This window comes from Gobius niger (genome assembly GCF_951799975.1).
Source record: "Gobius niger genome assembly, chromosome: 1".
Classification (NCBI taxonomy): Eukaryota; Metazoa; Chordata; class Actinopteri; order Gobiiformes; family Gobiidae; genus Gobius; species Gobius niger.
The window spans coordinates 57,070,387-57,092,942 of record NC_136852.1 but is presented as its reverse complement, the minus strand read 5'-3'; the positions used below and the strand labels follow the sequence as shown (position 1 = coordinate 57,092,942).

Here is a 22,556-nt window from a genome sequence, read left to right as displayed (position 1 = left end):
GATAGAGAGTGTAAACATGTGTATTGGTTCAGTTACACAAAAGGATTTATCTGAACATTGAAGTCAGGGCTTTATTGGACAATTCATTTGAATATCATTCAGGCTTTTAAAAGACTCATTTGTTGTGTCCAGTGCTTTATTTAAGAGGGAAACCAGAGACAATATGTTTATTACTCCATCTCTCAGTCTACTTTTAGATTAACACATTTCATTTGGTCAATTGGTTTATCCATTGTGTATAATAACAATAATAATAATAATAATAATAAACACTGGTAGCTTCAATGTATAGGCACAAGTACAAGAAATCAGATTGCACCATGAATAATATACCTATATATTATTACAATGATCTGCCTAACATGATGTCCCTGAGTTAAAAAGCTGTTGTCAAAAGGTTTGTCCCTGCTCCGTCCACACCATTGGCCTTTTTGTTCTTTGATGACTGAAACTCGGATTGAATTTCAAGAAATGTTTTGTTTTTGGTTTCAGGAAGAGCAAAAAAGATGTATGTCACTACAGCAACGCAGACGACCAGAAAAACCAGGAAACAGTACTGCTGCAGTCCGCGCTGTCAGGAAGAACAGAGAGCAGTGACTCAACCTGTGTGACTTCAATGAATAACGGGGATGATAGAGTTTACCCACCACAATAAAGGGGAAAAGTAGGCCAATAAAAAAGAAGCTGCACCAATTCACAGTCCCTGCGATCATGTACGCTGATGGACGTGAGGCTTGTGTAAATAACTCAGTCGTCAGGATGTTGGTCACGCCACCTTTACAAGGAACAATCTGAGGATTATTCTTGTTCAACAGTGTCTACTGTCTTCAAAGTAAGTGTATAACTGAATTATTTACCTGGTCCAAGGCCAAAACTGAGGATAAATGCAAACACACATGCCATACTCAAGTATGGAACAACTGGACTGGCTTCCTAAGAAGAAATAAATGCATGTTACGAGTAGTTCTCAATCTGTTAATCAGTAGTCATAAATTACTGGAGCACTTTTGGATTGGTGTAACAGATTGGTAGAATAAGCCAAAATAGTTACTGGAAACACATTATACTAATTTTCCAACTCAGATATTTTATTCACAAAAATGTTTCCTGGGAATGCCTTTCCCAAATGATGAGTACATTTAAGTAGTAATGAGGTTAAGGTTAAGGTTTTAGGATTAATTACCTGAAAAGTGAGTGAGAGAGTGAATAAAATGCAGCAGATGCCCATGAGACTGTATCCACCCATGATGAGCACTTTCCTTCCCAGACTTTCGATAAGCATTCCCTGTGAGACACACAGCAAGTCACAAGACTCTCAAATATCAACTCTAAATTCTGTCATGTGAAATATGTGGTTCAAAGTTAGATGATCTGCAACGAAAATGTATTTTTTTAATAAATGTACAGTAGTCACATTTTGACTTACACATGTCAAAGCAGAGAGGCATTCACAGGCCCCAGTCCCAACTGTAACATATCTTATTTTATCTTCAGGGAGGCCAGACTGTCTGAAAACATAGTCTGCATAAAAGTATATCTGAAACAAAGATGAAAGTGAAAACACAGATGGCATCACCAAAAATGTGGGGCACTTATAGCGTTTTTGTTTCAGGGACGTACAGCGTTGATGCCATTGAGCTGCTGAGCAGTGTTGAGTAGGATGATGGTGAGAAGCTGCCAGCGCATACTGTGGTCAGTGAACAGTTCCCAGGGCTTCTTGGCCTGGACTCCAGCTGCATTGAGCTTCTCCTTTTCGATGTTGTCCTTCTCAGTGTCACACACCCCAGCCCCATGGAGCTGCTTCAGCGCTGCAGGAAGAATCACATGACAAACCGTTATCTGCGCATCGCTCTCATCTGACCTGCTCCTGGGGTCCACTGTGTCTAAGTGCGTCCCACCGTAAAATCTCATCACATGATTGACCACAATTGTCTGTAGTTCTTCACCACATCGTCTCATGCTGTTATGTGCAGTCATGTGCATAGAATACATCATTCACGGTGCACAATCACTGGTTTACCTTTCTTGCCACCCTCAGAATCGCCTTTGTCAATAAGAAGGTAGCGAGGGCTTTCAGGGAAAAAGGGCAGGACGATTAGCTGAACTATGGCTGGAACACATGTTGTTGCAAGCAGGATAGGCCAGTACTCCTCTCTGCCCAGGAACTCCCTGTAAAAGTACCTCAATATTATTCATAAATCAAATTAAAATAAATACAATAATTTCACAGCTACCTCAGACCCATGACTTGTCCTGTCAGAATCCCTCCAGTTATGAAAATTGAAGTCCCCATTCCCATTGCTCCACGGAGTGCCGTGGGAGCGATTTCCCCCAAATACAGAGGTTGAACACAATTAGCAATACCTTTAAAATATAGCAGGACTGAATTACCAACAGCTCTTTGGCAAAGTTTAACTACAGAAAGATTCCCTACCTGCATTTATACCACTGAAAAAGCGTCCCACAATGAGCAATTCAAATAAACCTGTCGGCCAGCTTAGACCCATCAATAAAGCAGCTGTGAGTGAAAATGCATTGTTGGCCAATAATGTCCCTTTCCTTAAAAACAAAAAGAAGTTGAAGATTTTAGTCAATAAATCAACATTTATTATCAAATAAGGAAGAGGAGATGAAAACCTACCTGCCCAGCTTCACAGACAGAGTCCCTCCAATAGATGCTCCTATGAGTCCTCCCAGGGTAAAGATGGACACAATGATGGACCACAGCAGTGTGAGGAAATCTTCTGAAATGGTTGTGTCATATCGCTCTTTCCATGTCTGATTTATAAACCTCTGCACATACTAAAAAAGAGACAACAAGAGTATGAAACTAACAAATTCATTCAGTTTCTGCTTGTCAAAACATTAATATACAGAAAGATTGTTTTTGACTTTGTTATTTTACTTTGACCTCCCAAAATCAAAACACCAATAAACTCATACAAAAGATAACTTTTCAAAAGGCCGATAAATGCATTTTATTGACAGAATAATCAACCTACCATAGTTGGTGCGTTGATGACAGAAATGTTGTATCCATATTGAAACGACCCACCAATACAAGCAGCACCAGCAGCCATCAGCAGGGATCTGTTTGGAAGCTGTTTGGAAGTACATTTCAAGTATTAGGCATGTCATCACAAATATCAAGAATACCGAAACGAGAAGCCTAGAAGCCCTATAGCGTACCCTTTTTCTCAAAGTTACTTTGAAGTCTTTATCTAGCAAGGGTTGATATTCATCCATCCTTTCCTTGGAGATTGCGGTATTTTGCGCAAGCAGAAAACTGTTGAGTCCTTTGTGAAGGGAGACGACTTTTCTAATAGACACTTCTTTGAGAATGCAGAGCGAAGTTTTTCTGTGGTGAAAGCCCACCAATAACGCGTTGTCTCACCGTGACAATACGTGGAGCCTTAAGGGATCTTCTACTTTCACAGTATTTTACCATGGCCAAAGACATTAGATGAACAGCGTATCTTTTTTCTTTCTTTCTTTTTTAAAGGAAAGGGCTTTTTCATCATATTAAACTATCTTTTACTGTAGAGGTTTGGTGATGGAGACTATCTCCACCACCAAATGTTAAACTGACTCAACATTACAGATAATTAGTTTAAATACTGTCTGCAACACAAGCGCCCGCGTCTCTTGAAAGGAGAGCACTGACCGTCACTTCTCACGCGCGCGTTCTTTAGTCTGAGCTCTGCTGTCCCCTATGCCTCAATTTGGAAACTACAACTGGAAAACAACTAACTGGAAAACTATGCAAATAATAATTACCTTTTGTGGTTGATCTTTTGTAAATGACTGTTTAATATTTTTAAGATGTGTGCATGAGTGTCTATTCTAAGTAACTTAGTAGACTAGTTTCAGGCACAGTCTAGATCTTTGCAACATTTAAATCAATCAATCATTGATTTAAATTTGATTGAAATTAAATATATATTTCATAGGCTAACGCTTTATTTTGTAAGTTCAAACTTCGTTGAAATAACAAACAAAATCAATAAAATATGGGGACCAAACATATTGGGCTACGTTTTTTTTCTACACCCATGAGCTGAATTACATGCAGGCCAATGTGTCTCTCTATTTAATACATGCACTAATAGACATCATCCAGCAATCATCCAGTCTGGAGCGTTAATCTATTCAATGAGCCCAAATAAAATAAGGTCGGTATAATGCAATTAACAATGTAACAATGACTGCAAACAAACGTTGGTACTGACCTACACCCCGCTGATTAATGGTTTAATCACCGGGGTGTAGGTCCACGTCATGGCTACACTGAGACCAATGTTGCCATAAACCATGATATTATACGTTAAGAACAGAAACATTTAGATTTAGGCTACTTAATTTAGAGTAGGATATAAAATGTTACAATGTAAAATGGACACCTTTAAACTTTGACAAATATCCAATAATCCAATACGCAACAGAATGAGTAGTTCCTCTATTCCTTTGCTTGTTTGAATAGGCCTAGGTCTAGCCTGCACCGCGCGGAGCCAAACTGGAACCAATCACACTTTCACAAATCAATAATTTAATTGATAACTTACCTCTTTCTTTGTCTCTCCTGATTCCTCATTGAAGTTCATTTTTCACAGAGCTGCTTTGAATGATAGTTGATAACGGCTTGTCCTTAAAGTAGCCTTCTGCACTCATAAGGGCTACCCTTTGTAAGGTGCAGCATATGATTCTAAGTAGCAAGAGCCAGAGGGGGAGACGCCAAACCCACGCACGCACAACTTGGGGGCAAGGAGCAGACTGGCCCACATAGTTACAAACGACCGCTTTATTCAACTCTGTTTGTAAACCACTGATAGATTTTTTTTATGTGCCATTCTGTTATATTTAGACGAAAATGTAATAATAACAATAATAACAACAATAATGACAACAACAATGATAATAATGATAATAATAATAATAATACCAATAATAATACTTATATTAATTGTTGATGTTGTTGTTGCCTTGTTTATATTGACTGTGAGGCCCACCTCAAACTCAGAGAAGATGGGGCAAACTTTGTCATAGAGTAGACCAGCCCATTAAAACAAACACACGCACACAAAAACATAACACAACAACAAAAGCAATCTTCAAAGGGACTTGGACTGGGCACATGACCAGATGCCTCAGCGGTTTAGCGCCTGAAATGTTAAATCCTGTCTGCCGAACACTTCAGGCATAGGGGCTTTTATAAAAGTGTTTTATGTTAATCCACACAGTGCAGTTGTGAGTTTCCGTGGTTTCTTGAGTTTGTTGATTGTATGAATTGTGTCTCGTCGCTACATTTTGTTCCTCAGGTGGCATTTGACAGTAGCCAATAAAACGTCCCATTGCACGTGTTTTTCAGAAAGGGACCAGCAGATGGCAGGCTGTTTGAGCTGCAGGACTTGTGTGCAACAGAGAAACTGTCCCCCATGAGTTGGAGGAACTACGGAGGCAGGTAGCCATAGCGGCCCGTAGCCTATATGTCTGTGATATAATGTCGGGCAGAAAGCCCCGGTCAGTGGCAAACCCTCTGGAGTCTGCGATCACAACACCGAGTGAGAGAATACTGAAAGAATGCCACAGCCTGTATGTGGACACCGAGCACGGTAAATAACCCGCCCCCGACTACAACACTGGAAAAATAATATGTGCGCATTGGAGGAAAGGTTTCGCACTAAAGTAGCAGTTCCATATGATCCACACAAGTTTAAGTACATTTTAGATCTACTTTACATTTATAGGTTTACTGTTCCCATTATCAGCTGTCTGTCAGTGTCACAGTGCCTTGGGGGAGGGCTGTGGCAATGCTGTAACGACGAGATTACTACTTATTACTAGCCGACTTCTACTTTTCCTTTCTGTTACTAACATTTTTCAGTAGACTTCTACTACCAGCCCAGACTGGGAACCTAAAAATACTACAGCCAAAGCCAAAGCACAGTGTCCAATGACAACACCCCCACCCCCCACCCCCCCTGTTTATTAGGCCTGTGTCTTAGGTAAAGACAAGAGAATGCAGGGATCTGACATCTACTACTGGTGAATCTTTCAGATAAAAGTGAAGATTATAAACTATTACATGGGCATCACCTTTCCTTTTTCTTTTTGGGTCAGGTTTGGTGAAAATTGCCAACAGCTTGGGAGTGCGGCTTCTTCCTCCCAGAAAGAAGATCATAGTAATGATCATGGGCAATCATTCTGCAGGAAAGAGTTCCTTCATTAACTGGTAATACCTAATATTTAAAAGCAGTCTTATGTAGTATTTGTTACCAGCTTTCAGTTTGTTGGAAATAGAGTTTAACATTATTTACTCCCTGTTTTAAAGTGTGTTAAAAGTGTGTTGTCTATGCTGGTTTAACATAGACAATACTCACTGCTATGAATGTATTATTAACTTGTTGTAATTCATCGCATTTTTCTTTTTCTTTTGAGACACGTATATAGGCTGAGGACTTTGGTTAATTGTTGCACTGTCATTTCAGGTATGTGGAGGAGCACATACAGAAAACAGGTGTTGCCATTGAAACACAAGGGTTTACATTCATTACAAGTGGACGTAAAAGAGAATCACTGACGGTAAGTTCAGAGTAATAGTTCTGTTAATTTCATTTGTCCGGAAGGGAGGGTTTGTCAGTGCACAAGGAGAGGTTTGGCTGGGACATTGGGCATTGATCTGCACCACAGGAGTTTGTTTCATCAGGGCCTTTTTCATTTTGCGCAGGGGAATGCAACATTACATCTCTACCCTCACTTTCGACCACTCCTTGAGTTCAAAGGTAAGCCTTCTTTGAGTTTTGATCCATACACAAAATTATCAATTTAAAATGCTGATTAGTTTTGAGCAATATAATAAACAGCGCATGTCAATGCTTCTAATCTCATCTGTGGACAGTGTAAGTGCATGCTGCATTAAAGCTCAAGTTGCCAAAATCGTGTTAATACTGAGGAACATTTTAGAGGCGTCGTAGGACTGTGGTAATGAATCAAAGTTATTGTTTTATTCCACAATTTAGGTTCTCCACCTTGATGACTAATCCTCATTTCTGAGTCATAGCTTTTGCTGTTAAACCAAACTCTTTCTTCTTATCAGTCAGTGGTGTAGCTCCAGATATAAATGTCTCAGTCTCAATGTTCAGAAGAAGCAGCAATTAGCAGTGTATTGTTTCAAGAGAATGGCAGTGGTGGTCTGCGTACGTCAGTGGTATATGGTGCTGTGATGGAGCTTATGCTAAAGCATGGGTGTGCCTGAGAGGGGGAGGGTGCAGAGGAGTGGTGGGGGCTCTGCATGTCCGTGCTCTGACAGTGTGTGAGAGTGAGGGTTCACTGGGTGCAGACTGGAGCGCTCACTGTATGTGAGTCACACGCCCCATCCACAGCAGTGCAGTGCATTAAGGAGGAGCAGCGGAGAAATGTCACAGCCTTTAGAGACGCTCCACAGGCCGAGCCCTGCAGACCCTCTCCGCATCTGATCAGGAACAAACAGGATTTTACAATTCTCCTCAGCGCCTCTGGAAATCTGCTGTGTCAGACTTTTGTTTACCTTTCTCAGCAACAAAGAATGACTCATCAAAAATCCAATTCTTTTGGGAGATTTTTTTTTCTCTTTCTGCAATTGGTCATTGGAAACTGTTTAACTTGTTCTTATCTTTTCTTCAACCTGTTGTGTAGTAACCTCCTGCTTGGTGCCGTTAAGTGAACCGTTTAGTGGTGCAGCATGACTGGTGCTTTGCCCTTTTCCTGGGCACACGATGGGGTTATCTTCTTAGTTGCAGTCACTTATAGACTTACCATCAGCTCGTTTGTCAGTTGTTTTAGAAATTGATTTGTTAAATGATCTCGAAGGTGCAAGGTGTTGATGAAAATCTGCTAGATAATAAGGTTTGCGATGTTCATTGCTGAAGAGGACAAACGTAAAGGAATGCTAAGCAGCGCTCCGCTGCAGCACAAGGATGTGATTTGTGCTGTTGACACCTGCCTCTCTCAGCTTCAGTCTCACGCACGTGTGTATGACTGTGCACAGGGATTCCTGATTGGTTTGTTGATTATGGTGACAAACAAAAACACAATTGTGTTAGTTAGCAAAGTTTACATACAGCTTTGAGACAAAATAAACTTCTCCAGGCGTTGCCTCACAGTCGTTCTTCACTGGCTAGCTTTATGTCCAACAGCTCATGCTAAAGCTGCCAGTTGAAGAGCTGTTGTGTGTAACCATGACAACTGGTCTCTAGGTTAAAGGACTGTTTATTTATTTCTCTGTGTCGCCATTGTGGGCGTGGCCTCTCCTGGTGCATGTACTTTATCCATTTTCCATCACAGAGTTACTAGTCATTTCGATATGTTGATGGTAACAAGGTTTCCAAGCATTGTAATGACAATAATTGCTTTCTAAAAGGGACCAGCTTAAACCTGCATACCTGTTTGTCCTAGGTGCCTTGGACTACCTGTCTGCTGAGATCTCTACCTCAAAACAGAAGAAGTTTAGTTTGGTGACATTTATTGACACCCCAGGTTTGGTGGATGGAGACATGATATACCCTTTTGATGTAAACCGCGCCATCAGTTGGTTGGGTATGCTGAAGGAAAAAAATAATAATTATTACAAATACTGATTCCTTATTTTGATTGAACATGGTTGTTTTTGTACAGGACAACAGTCTGACTTGATATTTGTGTTCTTTGACCCAATGGGTCAGGCTCTATGCAAGCGGACTCTCAACATTGTTGAACAATTGAGTGAAACTAGTGGGGATAAGCTGTTGTTCTACCTCAGCAAGGCAGACGAGGCTGGAAAAGAAACTGACAGACAGGTATGTTTCTTCATCAATACAGCAGGATCACACAATAAAAGAGACATATTAGCCAAAATAGACATGAAAAACTATGCTATAATGTTCCCTTGTCGTATTTCACTTCATTTATCCAGTTTTGAGGAAGCCAGTTTTACTTGGTTGCTATTTCTTCGACTGCTGAAGCGCTCTGATTTGTATATGCTGTGTTTTGTTGAGTAACACATGGAATATGAAATAGTACTTTGCGTTTTTTAAAAGGCCATAAATTATTCCACGTTTTGTGCAAAACAAGTATGTGCAAAAGTGGAGAGACAGCTGAGATTTGAGTCTCTGAAAAGCAAAACAGGCTTTATAGACGATACAACATTAATGTGATTTTTTACACAGCAGCACAAAAACAGATCTTCTTGGTCTTGGCGCTTAACTCGTATTTCACTGAACTGTAGTGGCTCAACGCAGCTGTCCATCACACTGAGCGTAGTAATTTAATTTTAAAAGTCACCACAGACATTGAGGGTGAAACCTTACTGAAATAGGCGATACATGGATATAATTTTAAATGGCAAAACATCCTAAAATAATATTTTTATGCATGACACTTTAAAATGACACCATTACACGTACTGTACTTGAAAAAGTGTTCTGTTTCGCCAGAGGGTAATGATGCAGATTGTACAAGAGTTATGCCGTCGTCCAGGTCTCAACAAGTGTGGTTTTGAGATGCCAACAATATACATCCCCAACCCACAGAAGGTACTGGCTCTCTTTGTAATTACTAGAGCTCATGTTTGTAATTGAAACTGAAGAAACCTCTCCACCACCACGTGATTGATTGGTTATGCGGTAACAAGCTTCTGCTTTGTGTGTAGCCTAGTCGCTGTGTGAACCAGATTGACGGAATTTGTCAGACGATTGAAAAGGCGATTAATCAGGCTGTTCAGAAGACTCTGGACCAGTTAGAGAGAGACTGCGACCTGATCTCAGACTCGATCAGCGGCAGACTGGAGAAGGACAGGTATGGCTTCAGTTTGCATGGTCTGCCGTTTAACAAGAGTCATGTTCTGTATTTGTGTGAAATATTACTTATTACCTATGTATTTGTACAGAGATTGGCATTGGAGAATTATACGCGTGTTCACGTTAAACTATTCTGATTCTATAGTGTGTTAGATGCATTTGCCAGTAATGACCTCTGTTACCCTGAACTATTCACACATTGACTCAGAATTATCCATTTTAATTTTTTGGCATTGATTGGAGCAGCAGCTGATGAATTGCCCATATGGATTAATAAAGTATTCTGATTCTGATGGCCACACTACAGATTATATGTTGCTATGTCACCAGATCAACACATAAAACTCACTTGTAAAACACAAACATGCCAGCAAAATCTAGCGCTTAGTTAGTCACTGGCAATGCTATTTTTGTAATGGGTCACAAAACTAAGGCATTTGAAAAAGGACATAGTTAAACCTCATGTTTGTAGCTACATGTATTGCAAAGTTTCCTGCAAAGTTAGGTCTGAGTAGAGGCGAGGTCGCTCACAGTAAAACACATGTTTTAATTCGGTTCTATGTTTTTTTTTTGTAGACATTTACCAACCAATAATGGATTTTGGTCGTAACGTTTATTTTTTGTTCCATTTGATCCTGAACTTGTTTTTGTGCCAATAAATTGTATTTTACTCTGCTCCAGGTTGGATGTGTCGTACAACAAAAATATCCGTCTTTACTCTCTGTTGTACGGTGCTTTGGGCGTCTTCCTCCCCATGCTGTTTGTCCTTAGTTTCATTTTCAACACCTTCTCCAAAGAGCAGGTGGAAGAGCTCACTGGGGAAAGCCTGGCAAGAACCCTTTCTATTTTAACCGTAAGTTTTATTATGTCTTGTAGTTTAATTCATTTTCCTTTCGCTCATGTCTTTGTCATCTTTACATTTTAGGGAATTTTCATGTACTTGTGGGAGTGGATACCAGAAGATGGACAAGTAGTGTTTGTGCTTTTATTCATGACATCTTGCTATCTCCTGCTTTTCCTAGCCAAGCATTTTGCAAGGTGAGTGTGTTTAAAGGATAAATAAAAAGAGTTTGCCGTCATTTAATTGATTGTTTTATCACAGACAAAGAAATAAAACTCTCTCCAAGAAAGAAAAAAGGACTATGGCCGAGTATAACGAATACATCCGTGATATTGTGAAAAATAAAAAGGTCAGTTATGTTTTCATATAAGCAAGCATTCACAAGTCAAGTTCAAGTATTTTACGTTGCTGTTCTTGGACAGGCTAAGTTGTATGAGTGGTACCTCCAGCAGTGTGCAGCAGAATATGACCTCTGATCCCAGGAAACTATGCACTGTTTTGTGTTCACACATGTACAAGTGAATTTTCCATTTTGTACTTATAAGTCGGGACAGTGGGAAAACCGGCCTTGTTCCTGAACAACTGTCATCTCATAAACTGCAATGACCTTAAGTGCCTTAGGAGCAGTATGCAACTTTTGGTGATTCAACTTTATAATGTGAAATAAAATCAAATATTTTTTTTAGTTGTTTACAAAAACCTTTCTTGTTAGCCAAAACCGATTTCTTTTGTCACATTTTAGAAAGAGCAGCTGTTTTTATACTGTCAAGACCAATGATCGGTGTCTGATTTCCAAAGTCAAGCTAATGTATTTTCTAGTGTACAGAGTTTTATCAAGCTCTGAAAATGAATCAAGTACTACCATGCAGTGCCCTCACTGTTTTTAAACTATTTATTGGTGTCTCTTGTTTGGTGCTAGATATTTTTTTAATTGTTTTGATTTTAGCAATATTATTGTACCAATGTGTTTGTGTGATGGGTGTTAGGTAACAACCAGGTGTCATCTGTCATTTAAATGTGAATTATTTGTACTGTTGGTCTAAATGTGAAGTTGTGCTGAGGCCAGTCTTCACTTTTGTGACAAAATATACAACAAAAATTGTCTCCTTAAAATTCAGGTGTTTTATTATCAAACTCTTGTGTTTGTCATGGAATAAGCAGAAAAATATAAAAACAAAAATAATGCGTAAAACATTCAGCTCAAAGTATTTTATTTTCTATTTGAAAAAAGCCTTGTGGGGGCTCTCATAGGTAGAACATTGTTTTTTTTTTTCCAGTGTCAGTCCCAAGTCTTGATCAGGGTTCAGTTGTGAGATGCACAGCACAGAAAATAGTACATTGGTATATAGTAATTAGCGTACTCCATCACTTTTTGCCTCAACCTCAGTTCCCTGAGTTAGTAACAAATTGGGGACAGATTTTAATAATTACTCTCAGTAACAAGTGTATTGCATTCATTAGACATTTGTTAGAAAATATACATATAGTGATCATCAAAGCATATCGCATTTCATTTGTGCAGTCTATTTGCAAGGCAACAATAATAAGAGGTATGTCGGTAGTTTGCTAAACATCGCCAACATCAGGAATATGCATTTCACATTTTTACACTGTTGATGCCTCTAGAAACTTATGTAAAAAAACAAAAACATGCAAATCTACCTTCTGTTGTCTTTTATACATACACACACACACACACACACGTATATATATATATACATGTGTGTGTGTGTGTGTGTATACACATAATATGTGTGTGTATGTATATACACATATATGCATACACAAAAACACACATGTGTGTGCATATCTATATCTCTCTCTCTCTATATATATATATATATATATATATTTATCTAAAATATTTATATATATATATTTATAATATATATTTATAAAAAATGTATATATATATTTAAATCCAGCTCATTTTGTGTGTCCCTATTTAGCTGCAGTGCATTCATCATGAGAGTTATATACAGAACAATATACAAAAATGCCAATGCCCATCTCAGGCTTTTTATGGACAAATTGTACAGGTAGATAGGTGCATCTTGAAGCAACATGCTGCGAGAAAAAGTTTGTTGCTTTTGCTAAACACAACAGTGTGAAATGTGTAGAGATTATAAATGAATCAAATGCATCTCCTGTTTTCATTTTGTAAAGACAAAATGTGTTTCAGTAAAAGAAAAATGTTTCAGAAAGAAACATGCACTGACTTCGGGCTTTGTCTGATAAAAGTCCAATCCTGGAAGCTGCTCTGTGTCTCAGCACCATAAATGTCCAAACTGAGGGATCAGCAAGTCGACTTTGGATCTTCTCTTGAACAGAGGTGAAGTCATTGAGAGCCTTTATCTATCAACCAGGAAATGTCTCCTGTCCTGAAAAACATATCAGATTCTTTCAAATTGATGTATCACACTGTCATCAAGAGGAATGAATAAATGCTCCTTATTTGTCCATACTTGCCAAGTCGTGCTAACATCCTTGTGGTGCACAAGAAAGACACAAAAAGGGACAAAGATAACCAACTTAACTAAGGAAACAGTAGGTTTCCCGTAATGCCAAGAGCCCACATTTCCTTTAAAATGTTTCAACACGTTAGAGTTTTTTTTCCTGTGCAGAAACAATAGCACTGCGATATTATATCTACTACTTCTACATTACTTCTGTGAACGACCAATGACATTTATTTTCTTCACGATCCAAACCCACAGAGCAGTTTAAAGTGTGACCAGACTTACTCCACATCGCGTTTCTTAATCGTCTTTCCAGACCCTAAGACCTCTGCCACTCGGGACACAATGGGATCATAGTTCATGCTGGCAACAGCAACTACCTCTTCACTCCTATGGAAATGAACAGACAAAAGACAAAAACAAACCACTTCAGTTTCAATACTACCTAAAAAATACAGAAACAGCTTTGCATATGTGCAATGTACCTGGTATAAAACGCCACAAATCGAAGCTCATCAAGATCTCCTTGTATAATGACATCGTCAAATCCCTCTCCATAACCTTTACACAAACATACAAATGCTTAATTGTACTTTTATATTTACAGCTAGGTGGCAGTGCAGTTCCCTCATAATTCAGATACAGTAATAATGATAATGCATTGGTCTTATATGGCACTTTTCTGGACACTCAAAGACACTTTACATGGTATTATTCATGCACGCCACACTTGGTGGTGGTAAGCCACTATTGTAGCCACAGCTGCCCTGGGGTAGACTGACGGAAGCGAGGCTACCAGTCTGCTCCATCGGCCCGTCCGACCACCACCAACCACTCAAGCACACTATATTCAAACAGGCTTCCTGGTGTTCCCAAATGCTTTCCCATCCAAGTACCAACCCAGCCCTTCCCTGCTTTCGAGATCTGACGGGATCGAGCATAGCAAAGGCGGCATGTCCTACAGTACAGTACAGTAATCTATCGTAGCACACACATTCAAATATGCTATTAGATATGTTATTTGATCTATAAGGCTTGTTTACAACCTTTAAATGCTTACCTGCATAGCGAATGGTCTTTGCATACATAGCTGACCAAAAATAAGGCACTGTTTTGATCTCTGCGGGTTTTTCCATCATACTGAGAGCTGCCACTCTTCCTGTAAATAAGATGAAACAGTTTAGCTTTTCATTTTCTGATTAAACTTGACTGTATTGTCTCCACGCATACCATGCACATGGGCCATTTGCCAGTGTGGGATGTTGACCCTCTTATTGTTGCGCAGCGGGAAAGGGAACATTACCACATCTCCTCCAGCAAAAACACTGTCAACACTAGTCTGCATCATCTACAGATGGGTTACACAAAGACAGGATTATTACTGTATTAAGTATTGAAGTTAAATCGAGCTCGTACATTACACACTTTATTGACGGTGATAAAGCCTTTGGAGTCCAGGTGGATGCCGCTCTGCTTCAGAAAAGCAGTGGCAGGAACACTTTCTGCAGAGACACACATCTTTAAGAGGTACATTCACACTTTATGAATGAAAATGTTTGAACTCACCTGTTCCTATGACACACACATCTGCTCTGAGTACTTTCCCACTCTTCAGTACCACCTCTTTTAACTGTAAGATGGCAAAATGTGTAACTTTAATTTGCTGTATATACATGTATATTTTTAGCAAATATGTTCCACTTTTTGATTTTGAAGGATATTGTACATTACAGGTGATGCTTTTGCTCTCACATTGTGAATACCTGTCCATGATGGCCAATCATCTCCGACACCTCATTCAGCAAATAGAACTTCACTCTGTTTGCTTCAAAAAGCTTCAAGGGCAGAACATGACATAAGATAAGAGTTTAAGGGGATTGCTTTGTGCTTGTAGCTTTGATCATAAGATGCTGCTGATACATTAGTGCCTTTGAAGAAGCTTGATTTCCCCTGAGGTTGTCTTTACCTTCATTATGGCTTTCCCCACTTTCTCGCCGAGAGCTTTTTTGAAGGGCACAGACTCTATCCCGATGACGGAGACAGAGTGAGCCTTGTCAGTGAGAGCAGCAGCCACCTCCATACCTGGCAGCCCGAGTCAAACATACACACTTACAGTATGACATAAAGAGAAAAGCTACAAAGCACTTTAGGGTGTGATTGTGTCTCACCGATAAATGATGTTCCTACAATTACAGCGTTCTTGTTGCTTGCCAGCCTCACAATGCTGTTTGCATCTTCTGGTGTCCTGAGGTAAAACACATTTCTGACATCTTTGCCGTTGTAGTTCAATGGTCTGGGCCTTCAAGGCAGAAAATACAAATACACGTTATGATATTCTAATTTAATTTGCCATTTAATTCACTATTGTCCTTACTTGCTTCCTGTGGCAATAAAAAGTTTCCTGTATTCCATTCTTACACCATCATCAAACGTCACTATACGTGTTTTGGAATCGACCGCAACCACCTAAAGTTATAGCTTTAATATTTACCTTTAATTGAACATCTTTATTGCGTTTACTTCAGATACTCACCTCTCTTTCAGTTAACAGCTCAATGTCGTGGTTGTGTAGAAAATCGGCGGAGCGTAGTCTGAGCTGCTCTGCTGTGCACTCCAAGGACTGAGTGATCAGCAAATAGTAATTATTAGTTACTTTATTCATTGCATGCAAAACACTAATAGCTGCATGTAATGTCTGTCTGTGTGTGGGTGTCATTCAAGTCATTTAAAAAAAATATTTATGCTTGTAGCTGCAGACTGTGTACAAACCTTACTCAGTTTAGGCCTGTCATAGGGAGGGTGTCTATCCGTGGTGCACATCACGATGCGATCAGTGAAGCCCTCTTGCCTCAGTGTCTCGGCACACACCAGACCTGCTGGACCTGCCATTGTCCACAGCATCGTAAATGCACTGCTCAAAAGATATAATCTGATGCATGAAATTTAATGTTTTTTCACCTGAACCAATGATGAGCACATGACTGAAGCCTGTGCTGGAGTTTATGACCGCTGAACATCGCGCCATGGGCTTTGTTCGTTTTTGTGACTGAAGTGCCTGTGATACAATAAGGCATTAATTTATTAGTCTTGTGTCTTCAGACATGTCACATTAATCTTCCTTTACCTGCTTGTTTGCACAAATGATCACTTTGTCCTTTTCAACTCTGACCTGTGACAAGCAGACAAGACTGTGTGTACACACTTGTTTGTGCTTAAGTGACTTGATAAAAGAGAAAGAGCTGTCTCTCTCAGGATTACCTGGAAAACAGGCAAGCTGTCCAGCCCAGGAAAGTCCTCAATGTCCCCAGTAGCAATGTTAAAACATGCACCGTGCCATGGACACCGGACATGTCCTTTTGAGAGCACACCTTCAAAACAGTAATTATTTGACAAATAAAGTCGGATTAAGGTTTAGGCTAAATGTACGTGCAACTTGTAACGAATATCATACCTTTGACCAATGGTGCTCCATAATGAGGACATTTGTGGCCCATGGCTGAAAACTCCCCATGTTCTTTGATCAACAAAGCTTTGCCACTTCCCAAATCAACCTCTCGCATCCTGGAGTTGAATAAATAAGAAGAAAAAAAAATATTATAAATATGTTTCAAGACAACATTTTGTCACACTATTGTCCACAAACATAAATATATTTAGTTGAATTTTTACGTGAAAGACACACACTAAGTGACACACAATCGTCAAATGAAATGAAATTTATACATGATTTTGAACACATGATCTGAAAAGTGGGGTGTACAAAAGTATCCATACCCTTTAACCAATGTCCTTCAGAAGTTGCCTGATGATTTCTGAATGATCACATGTTGACCCAATGACTAAATAGAGGTCACCCCTGTGTAATCTAATCTCAGTTCAAATACAGTTGACCTGTGATGGTCTCAGAGGTCTGTTAAAGGAACAGGCCACCGTTTTTACATACTGAGATATGTTCTCACCTGAGCTTAGACGAGTTGATGTGTACCTGTCTGGTCTTTGTACGTGTGCTCAGTCAAAGACCAAGGATGTTGTTAGCATTTAGCCTCTACCAGCATATTCCTATAGCTCCAAACGGGGGTGAAGTTTGAAGCGACCAAGCTGTTCCACGTTTTCCCTATTTAAATAGAGTTATGTGAAAAGTTACACGATCCAAGTCTAGTTACACAAAATGAAATCGACTTTCTAAGCCGATAAAAAGAGGTGCTATATTGCAATAACACCTTAGGAGCACTTTGACGTCTGCGCAGTAAAGTCAAAGTGCTTCTTGGTAACAGCTCTGGTCAGTGCTGTCAGTAAGTTTAGTTAAGACGGCCGGGTCTTGGTGGGTTTGCAGTGATGTCAAACTCTTTCCATTTCTGGATGGTGTATTTAACTGTACTCTGAGAGATGTTCAAAGCTATGGAAATCTTTTTATAACCTAACCCAGATTTATATTTCTCACTAACTTTATCCCGGACCTGTTTGGTGTGTTCTTGGACTTCATGATGTTTCTGCTCCACAATAGTCTCTTAACAGACCTCTGAGACCATCACAGAGCAGCTGTATTTGAACTGACATTAGATTACACACAGGTAGACTCTATTTAGTCATTAGGGCAACATGTGATCATTCAGAAATCATCAGTCAACTTCTGAAGGCAATTGTTTGCACTAAAAGGAAAGAGGGTAGATACTTTTGCACACCCCACTTTTCAGATTTTATATTAAAAAAAGAAGGTAAAAATCATGTATAAATTTAATTTCACTTGACGATTGTGTGTCACTTACTGTGTATCATTCACGTAAAATGTAAACTAAATACATGTATGTTTGTGGTCCATAGTCCATAGGAAAATGTCAAAAAGTTAAAGGGGTATGGGTACTTTTTCAACCCACTGTATATACAAAGTTAAGTGACATTAGTAACGACTTTCCATGTTTAATTATTAAAAATGTTCCTACTGTCCATTTTCCAAGTCTTTGACATGACAGACAGATGCCTCCACATAGTCTCTTGATTTGTGGTACAGGGGCACTGGGGTAGATTCATCATCCGAGCCGTGTCCCAGGGCACCATTTGCTCTGCATTCGGCAAACGGGCTGGCTTTACCGTTTGGCGACAGTCCATCCACTTCCTTCTCTTTTTCCAAAAGGGAGAGCTCCACTTTAACTTCAACTGCATCAAGAAAAACAGGAGTGTTTTTCGAGAACTGTTCAAGCAGTCATAGAAAAATGTGTTTCCAAGACTGATATAAATTAAAGGCCAAAAAGGCATCCAAGAGTATATAGATTTACATTAACATTTTAGACCAGATATTTTTTCTTCATCCAGGTTTAGAAACGACAATATACAGTACAACGTCAACAGGTTTTCATGATTTCAACATTTTGGTGCTCACCATCATCATCAAAACACACCTTATTAACACCCCTGCACTCTGCAGGTGGCACCACTTTGGCCACATCTGTGTCACACTGTGTCGCCAGATAAGATGTTATATCCAGTTTATCTGCAGTCGTGTAACTGAGCTCAGAGGATTCCAGTCTGAGTTTTCCCAGTGAATATGGTGATCAGATGATGATCACCGAAACCTTTTTATCAAACATATAAACCTGTCCAATTGACTTTATATATTGTCTTCAATATTCTGGATATACTTCCATTTGCACAGGTTTGTGCTGGGCAATGGATACAAAGAATACACTGATAGTACACTAATGTGGTTTTATTGACAAAGTAACTAAATTAATAGTGTTTCTTAATTTTATTTATTTGTGACATTAAAAATGGTTGTGTTATCCTTTCAAACATTCGACTGTATCTTTTTGACTGGAAAATGTGCTGATCATCCGGTTCTTACAGAGTAAATCTGGCTGGAATTTTCTCCTGCTGTGCAAGTCTTAATTAAATCAGTGGAAAATCATAATGGTGAGTGGGATTGCAAGAGAAAAAAAAAAAAAAAACTTTCCAGAATGAAGAAATTGGTCAGATGCTGTTAAGATACATACATTGGCATGTAAAAATAATGGATCTATTAAAACTACATATTGGAAAAGGAATTATATATATCCATATCGTAATTTAATTCACATTTGGACAGTCATGGAGCTAAATACTTGCCGGGTTTTGATTTGGAGAAGCATCCTCCCATGTTGGGTCCAGGATGGGAAGACTCCCTGGAGCGGTGAGGTGCTCAGACCTATGGGCAGCGCCACCTACTGGAGAAGCATTGCTCAGACAAAGGTGGAGGTCTGGACATCAGTGAGTCCACAGTGGCCATTGCACACATCAGCTTCTCCACTTGACCTACAAGAGTGCGCAGTGAGATGTAACTACTGCGTATGTCAAGCTGATGGCGGTTTTTTTTACTGTATAACCATAAGATTTAGAAGATTACTACAAAGAAGCACTCAAAGACATACTGTATGTGCATGACAACAGTGACTAAGTGTGTTACAAGTGTGTTAATTGAGAACATTTCCACACAGCGCTATCTTTCCTCATGCATATTGCAGTAGAACTTGTTAAAAAGTAACAGCACTCTGACACCTATTAACTTTCTCATCACAGAGTACTTAAAAGGAGAAGCAGGAGGCCCCCAAGGTTCAAAATCCCTGACATTTTGTGGCTATGTAATCTCCATGTTTTGTCCAGCGTTAGTATTTCACCACCACATACAGTTTCTTACAGTAAATGCAATGTGTTGGATCCTCAGAGGCACAGAATGGTGCAATCAATTACAACCAATGAAACCTACTGGGTTAACAGCTGAAGAGACTGATTGATATTCTGAGCACATCTTAATGTCCTTAAACTACAGGGAGCACAGTTGAATGGGCTAGTGCAAAGTTTCAGAGGACAAAATTGCTCCAAACCTGTTCTGCTGAGGCTCAATTTTTAATCAATGCAATTCAATTTTTTGTTTTATATCTTTCTATCAATCTATATTACCTCTGAATCCAAGCAAACTCACATTTGTCTGGCACAAAGTGTGAACAATTACTAACAGCAACAACAACTTTCACGAAATCCAAATTGGGCGATTCATGTTATTTCAAGGATTTGGTGACAAACTAAAATAGGTCAAGCAGATTTGGTCCTCACAACATGACGCAGATCCCGGTCTCACTGTTGGGCGCTAATATTGCATGCAAACAAGCAGTGTCCCTCCAAATGTAATACCTATAACAGGAATGTTGGGGGAGCTTTAGCAGCCATGGCCCCTGATTGGTGATGAGCTGGTCGCTCTATAGAGACTGAAAAACAGGAATGCTGGGTGCCATGTGGCTTTGCTCGGATTCAGTCTGTTTTCTCCGGACACAAACACACAAATACCATCAACACGTCAAATACCAGTATTAAAATCTAAGCTTAAACACATATTTACTACGTCAGGCCATGTCATAAACAATAAGAGTACTTTCCCTGTTTGATAATGGTATCTCTCAAACACAATGCTCTCAATATTTACACAACAAATCACTGGTTACTTCACTCACCAGATTACCTCCTCTGGCATCCTGCTGTTAAACCTGAGATAACCCAAAGAAGTCATTCAAGTTGCGTAAAATAATCAAAGAACAAGGACAAGTGCTCTTTGGGGGTATTGGTTGTCAAACATTTGTATTTACATGTGGTGTTTACTCTTCATTAAGTTGGTCAAGAGCCAAATTGAATTTTAAAGGTGCATTGCAGCTGTAAGCATTTCTTTTTTGAGAACAAGCAGAAATTGTGTTGTTTTTGAAATGCCACAAGTGTTTAACCTGCTTGTCTCAGGGGCTACATGCCACAAACTACAAAGGAATGAAGTGTGGATTACATCTAGTTACAATCCCCATTAAGAAGCTGGAGTATGTACAATGAAATACAAACACACACTTATTAGTTACTATCCAACATCATGTTTTGTGCTTTTTCAGTGTCACTGTAAAACACTTAGCATTTCATTCAACATGTTTGTTTTTTTCTCCCCAGGAACAAAATATCTGGATGTACAGTTCACAAGGGGGAATGAGCCAGAAAACATTACTCAGGAAAAACTCTCATTATGTCTGTGTATTAGTCTCTCTAATGACCTTTGCATACTACAGCCTCATTCTTCAAATGGACCCTGCAGTGCTCCCACAGTTGCATTAAATCAGTGTACTGTAAACAGCGCCACAGCGCTCCAGGCAAAACTACTTACCTGGACCTCAACAGCCCAATGTAAGTACAACACTCGCCTCAATGCCAATATACAACTGGACCAATACTACTAGAACTACTGCGAGTAAAAACATTTCGTAACAAACATCATAAATCAAATCAACCACCCTTTCTTTCAGTGGGTTGCGTAAATGGTCTTACCACTGTCCAGGCGCATGGAGCAGGTTCACTAGAATAAAACTCCTCCGTGCCCGGCTTTCCCCGCAGAGCTCGGTAGCATATCCGCACGTCCTTAACGGCGCTTGTCCCAGTCCGAGAAAGGGGTATTGGGGATATCTGCACTCAGAACAGGACAGTCCCGGTCCGGTCAGCGCTCCTTGATTTTGTGCCGCGTCCAGTAGTCGCAGGACACAGTGAACCGACCGCTCCGTTTCGCAAATGCAGCACTGACGGAGAGGAGATCTTTGCCAGTTTCTCAGCTGTGTGCAGTATTGATGGAGTTGCTGAGGGGATGCTAGCACAGCATGAAAACTCGCTATTCCCTCACCCCTCCTCTCTGCAATTTTACAAACACGCACACTTTCTGCCACTTCCCCTCCCCTCACCCGCCCGCGCGCCCTGTCAGCTTCGACTCCACATGTCAAAGTCTTGGGTTGCCAGTTAAGCCCTATTGTTTCCCTCGTCTCTGTAACATTGCTCACTTTCTGCATACATTTGAGAGAATAACACAACGATGACAATTTCATTCATCAAAGCCTTAACAAGCAACTGGCATTTCATTACATGTAACTTTTTAATTTGCAGCATTTATTCAGTAATGTACAGAGGGGGAGTGGGTGGGTGGTGCAGAAAGAACTTGTTTCCCTCAGGGGATTGGAGCAGGATTAAAAGGTATACAGAGTCTTATAGAAATGAGCTCCCAGGATATTTCCACTCTCACATAAGTGTGTAAAACAGCGTTTACAAAGATGAAATGTTTATACCAGTGGATGGGGGGACCGAGGCTGGTTGTCAAAAACATCAGACAGTTGAAAAATCGGCCAAACCTCATAAAAAAGAGAATATAAGAAAAGACAAATCCTGTCCACATTTCAATGTGTTTTGTTTGTGGGAATGATAACATATTAAAGCAGAAGAATCAGGATGTTAAACTTGATGTTCAATACAAAGATCACGTCACAGCGCCCTCTAGTGTGGCTATAATAAGCAATGTGACAACTAACCCATGTGATAAACAGCCTCGGTCCCCCTGATGATCAGGGTGGAATGTTATGGAATTTTAGACTTTATTCTATTCAATTGAAGGTACATTTATTTTGTGCT

The 22,556-nt window shown here is 39.7% G+C and overlaps 3 protein-coding genes across 4 annotated transcripts; 1 reads left to right on the top strand and 2 right to left on the bottom strand.

Annotated features, from left to right (window-relative positions):
- Window positions 1-488: 488 nt before the first annotated feature.
- On the bottom strand, window positions 489-4,625 carry LOC306973449 (solute carrier family 2, facilitated glucose transporter member 11-like; the record flags this gene model as incomplete). The annotated part of the gene is made up of 11 exons (XM_079570372.1): window positions 4,563-4,625; window positions 3,003-3,101; window positions 2,642-2,802; window positions 2,435-2,559; window positions 2,235-2,364; window positions 2,021-2,169; window positions 1,621-1,808; window positions 1,427-1,537; window positions 1,184-1,285; window positions 858-933; window positions 489-775 (listed from the first exon to the last, which is right to left on the bottom strand). The coding sequence occupies exons 1-11, from the start codon at window positions 4,599-4,601 to the stop codon at window positions 489-491; spliced, it is 1,467 nt and encodes a 488-aa protein (XP_079426498.1). The 5' UTR covers window positions 4,602-4,625.
- Window positions 4,626-5,406: 781 nt separating this feature from the next.
- Window positions 5,407-12,316, top strand: LOC306973379 (uncharacterized protein). The gene is made up of 12 exons (XM_079570305.1): window positions 5,407-5,609; window positions 6,118-6,229; window positions 6,486-6,579; window positions 6,725-6,779; window positions 8,431-8,571; window positions 8,650-8,810; window positions 9,447-9,545; window positions 9,662-9,807; window positions 10,491-10,662; window positions 10,735-10,847; window positions 10,912-10,999; window positions 11,073-12,316. Exons 1-12 carry the CDS (start codon window positions 5,498-5,500, stop codon window positions 11,124-11,126), a joined length of 1,347 nt encoding a protein of 448 aa, XP_079426431.1. The 5' UTR covers window positions 5,407-5,497; the 3' UTR covers window positions 11,127-12,316.
- Window positions 12,317-12,567: 251 nt separating this feature from the next.
- On the bottom strand, window positions 12,568-21,774 carry aifm3 (AIF family member 3). 2 transcript variants are annotated; one of them, XM_079570150.1, is made up of 21 exons: window positions 21,435-21,774; window positions 19,209-19,394; window positions 18,050-18,263; window positions 16,561-16,670; window positions 16,368-16,477; window positions 16,234-16,278; window positions 16,068-16,164; window positions 15,879-15,991; window positions 15,643-15,729; window positions 15,484-15,575; window positions 15,278-15,408; window positions 15,076-15,191; window positions 14,873-14,944; window positions 14,676-14,739; window positions 14,535-14,611; window positions 14,340-14,457; window positions 14,170-14,268; window positions 13,595-13,670; window positions 13,395-13,499; window positions 13,116-13,136; window positions 12,568-13,031 (listed from the first exon to the last, which is right to left on the bottom strand). In XM_079570150.1, exons 2-21 carry the CDS (start codon window positions 19,237-19,239, stop codon window positions 12,989-12,991), a joined length of 1,821 nt encoding a protein of 606 aa, XP_079426276.1. In that variant the 5' UTR covers window positions 19,240-19,394; window positions 21,435-21,774; the 3' UTR covers window positions 12,568-12,988. The 2 variants fall into 2 exon arrangements, with proteins under 2 accessions (XP_079426276.1, XP_079426277.1); XM_079570151.1 differs by lacking the exon at window positions 13,116-13,136.
- Window positions 21,775-22,556: the final 782 nt, after the last annotated feature.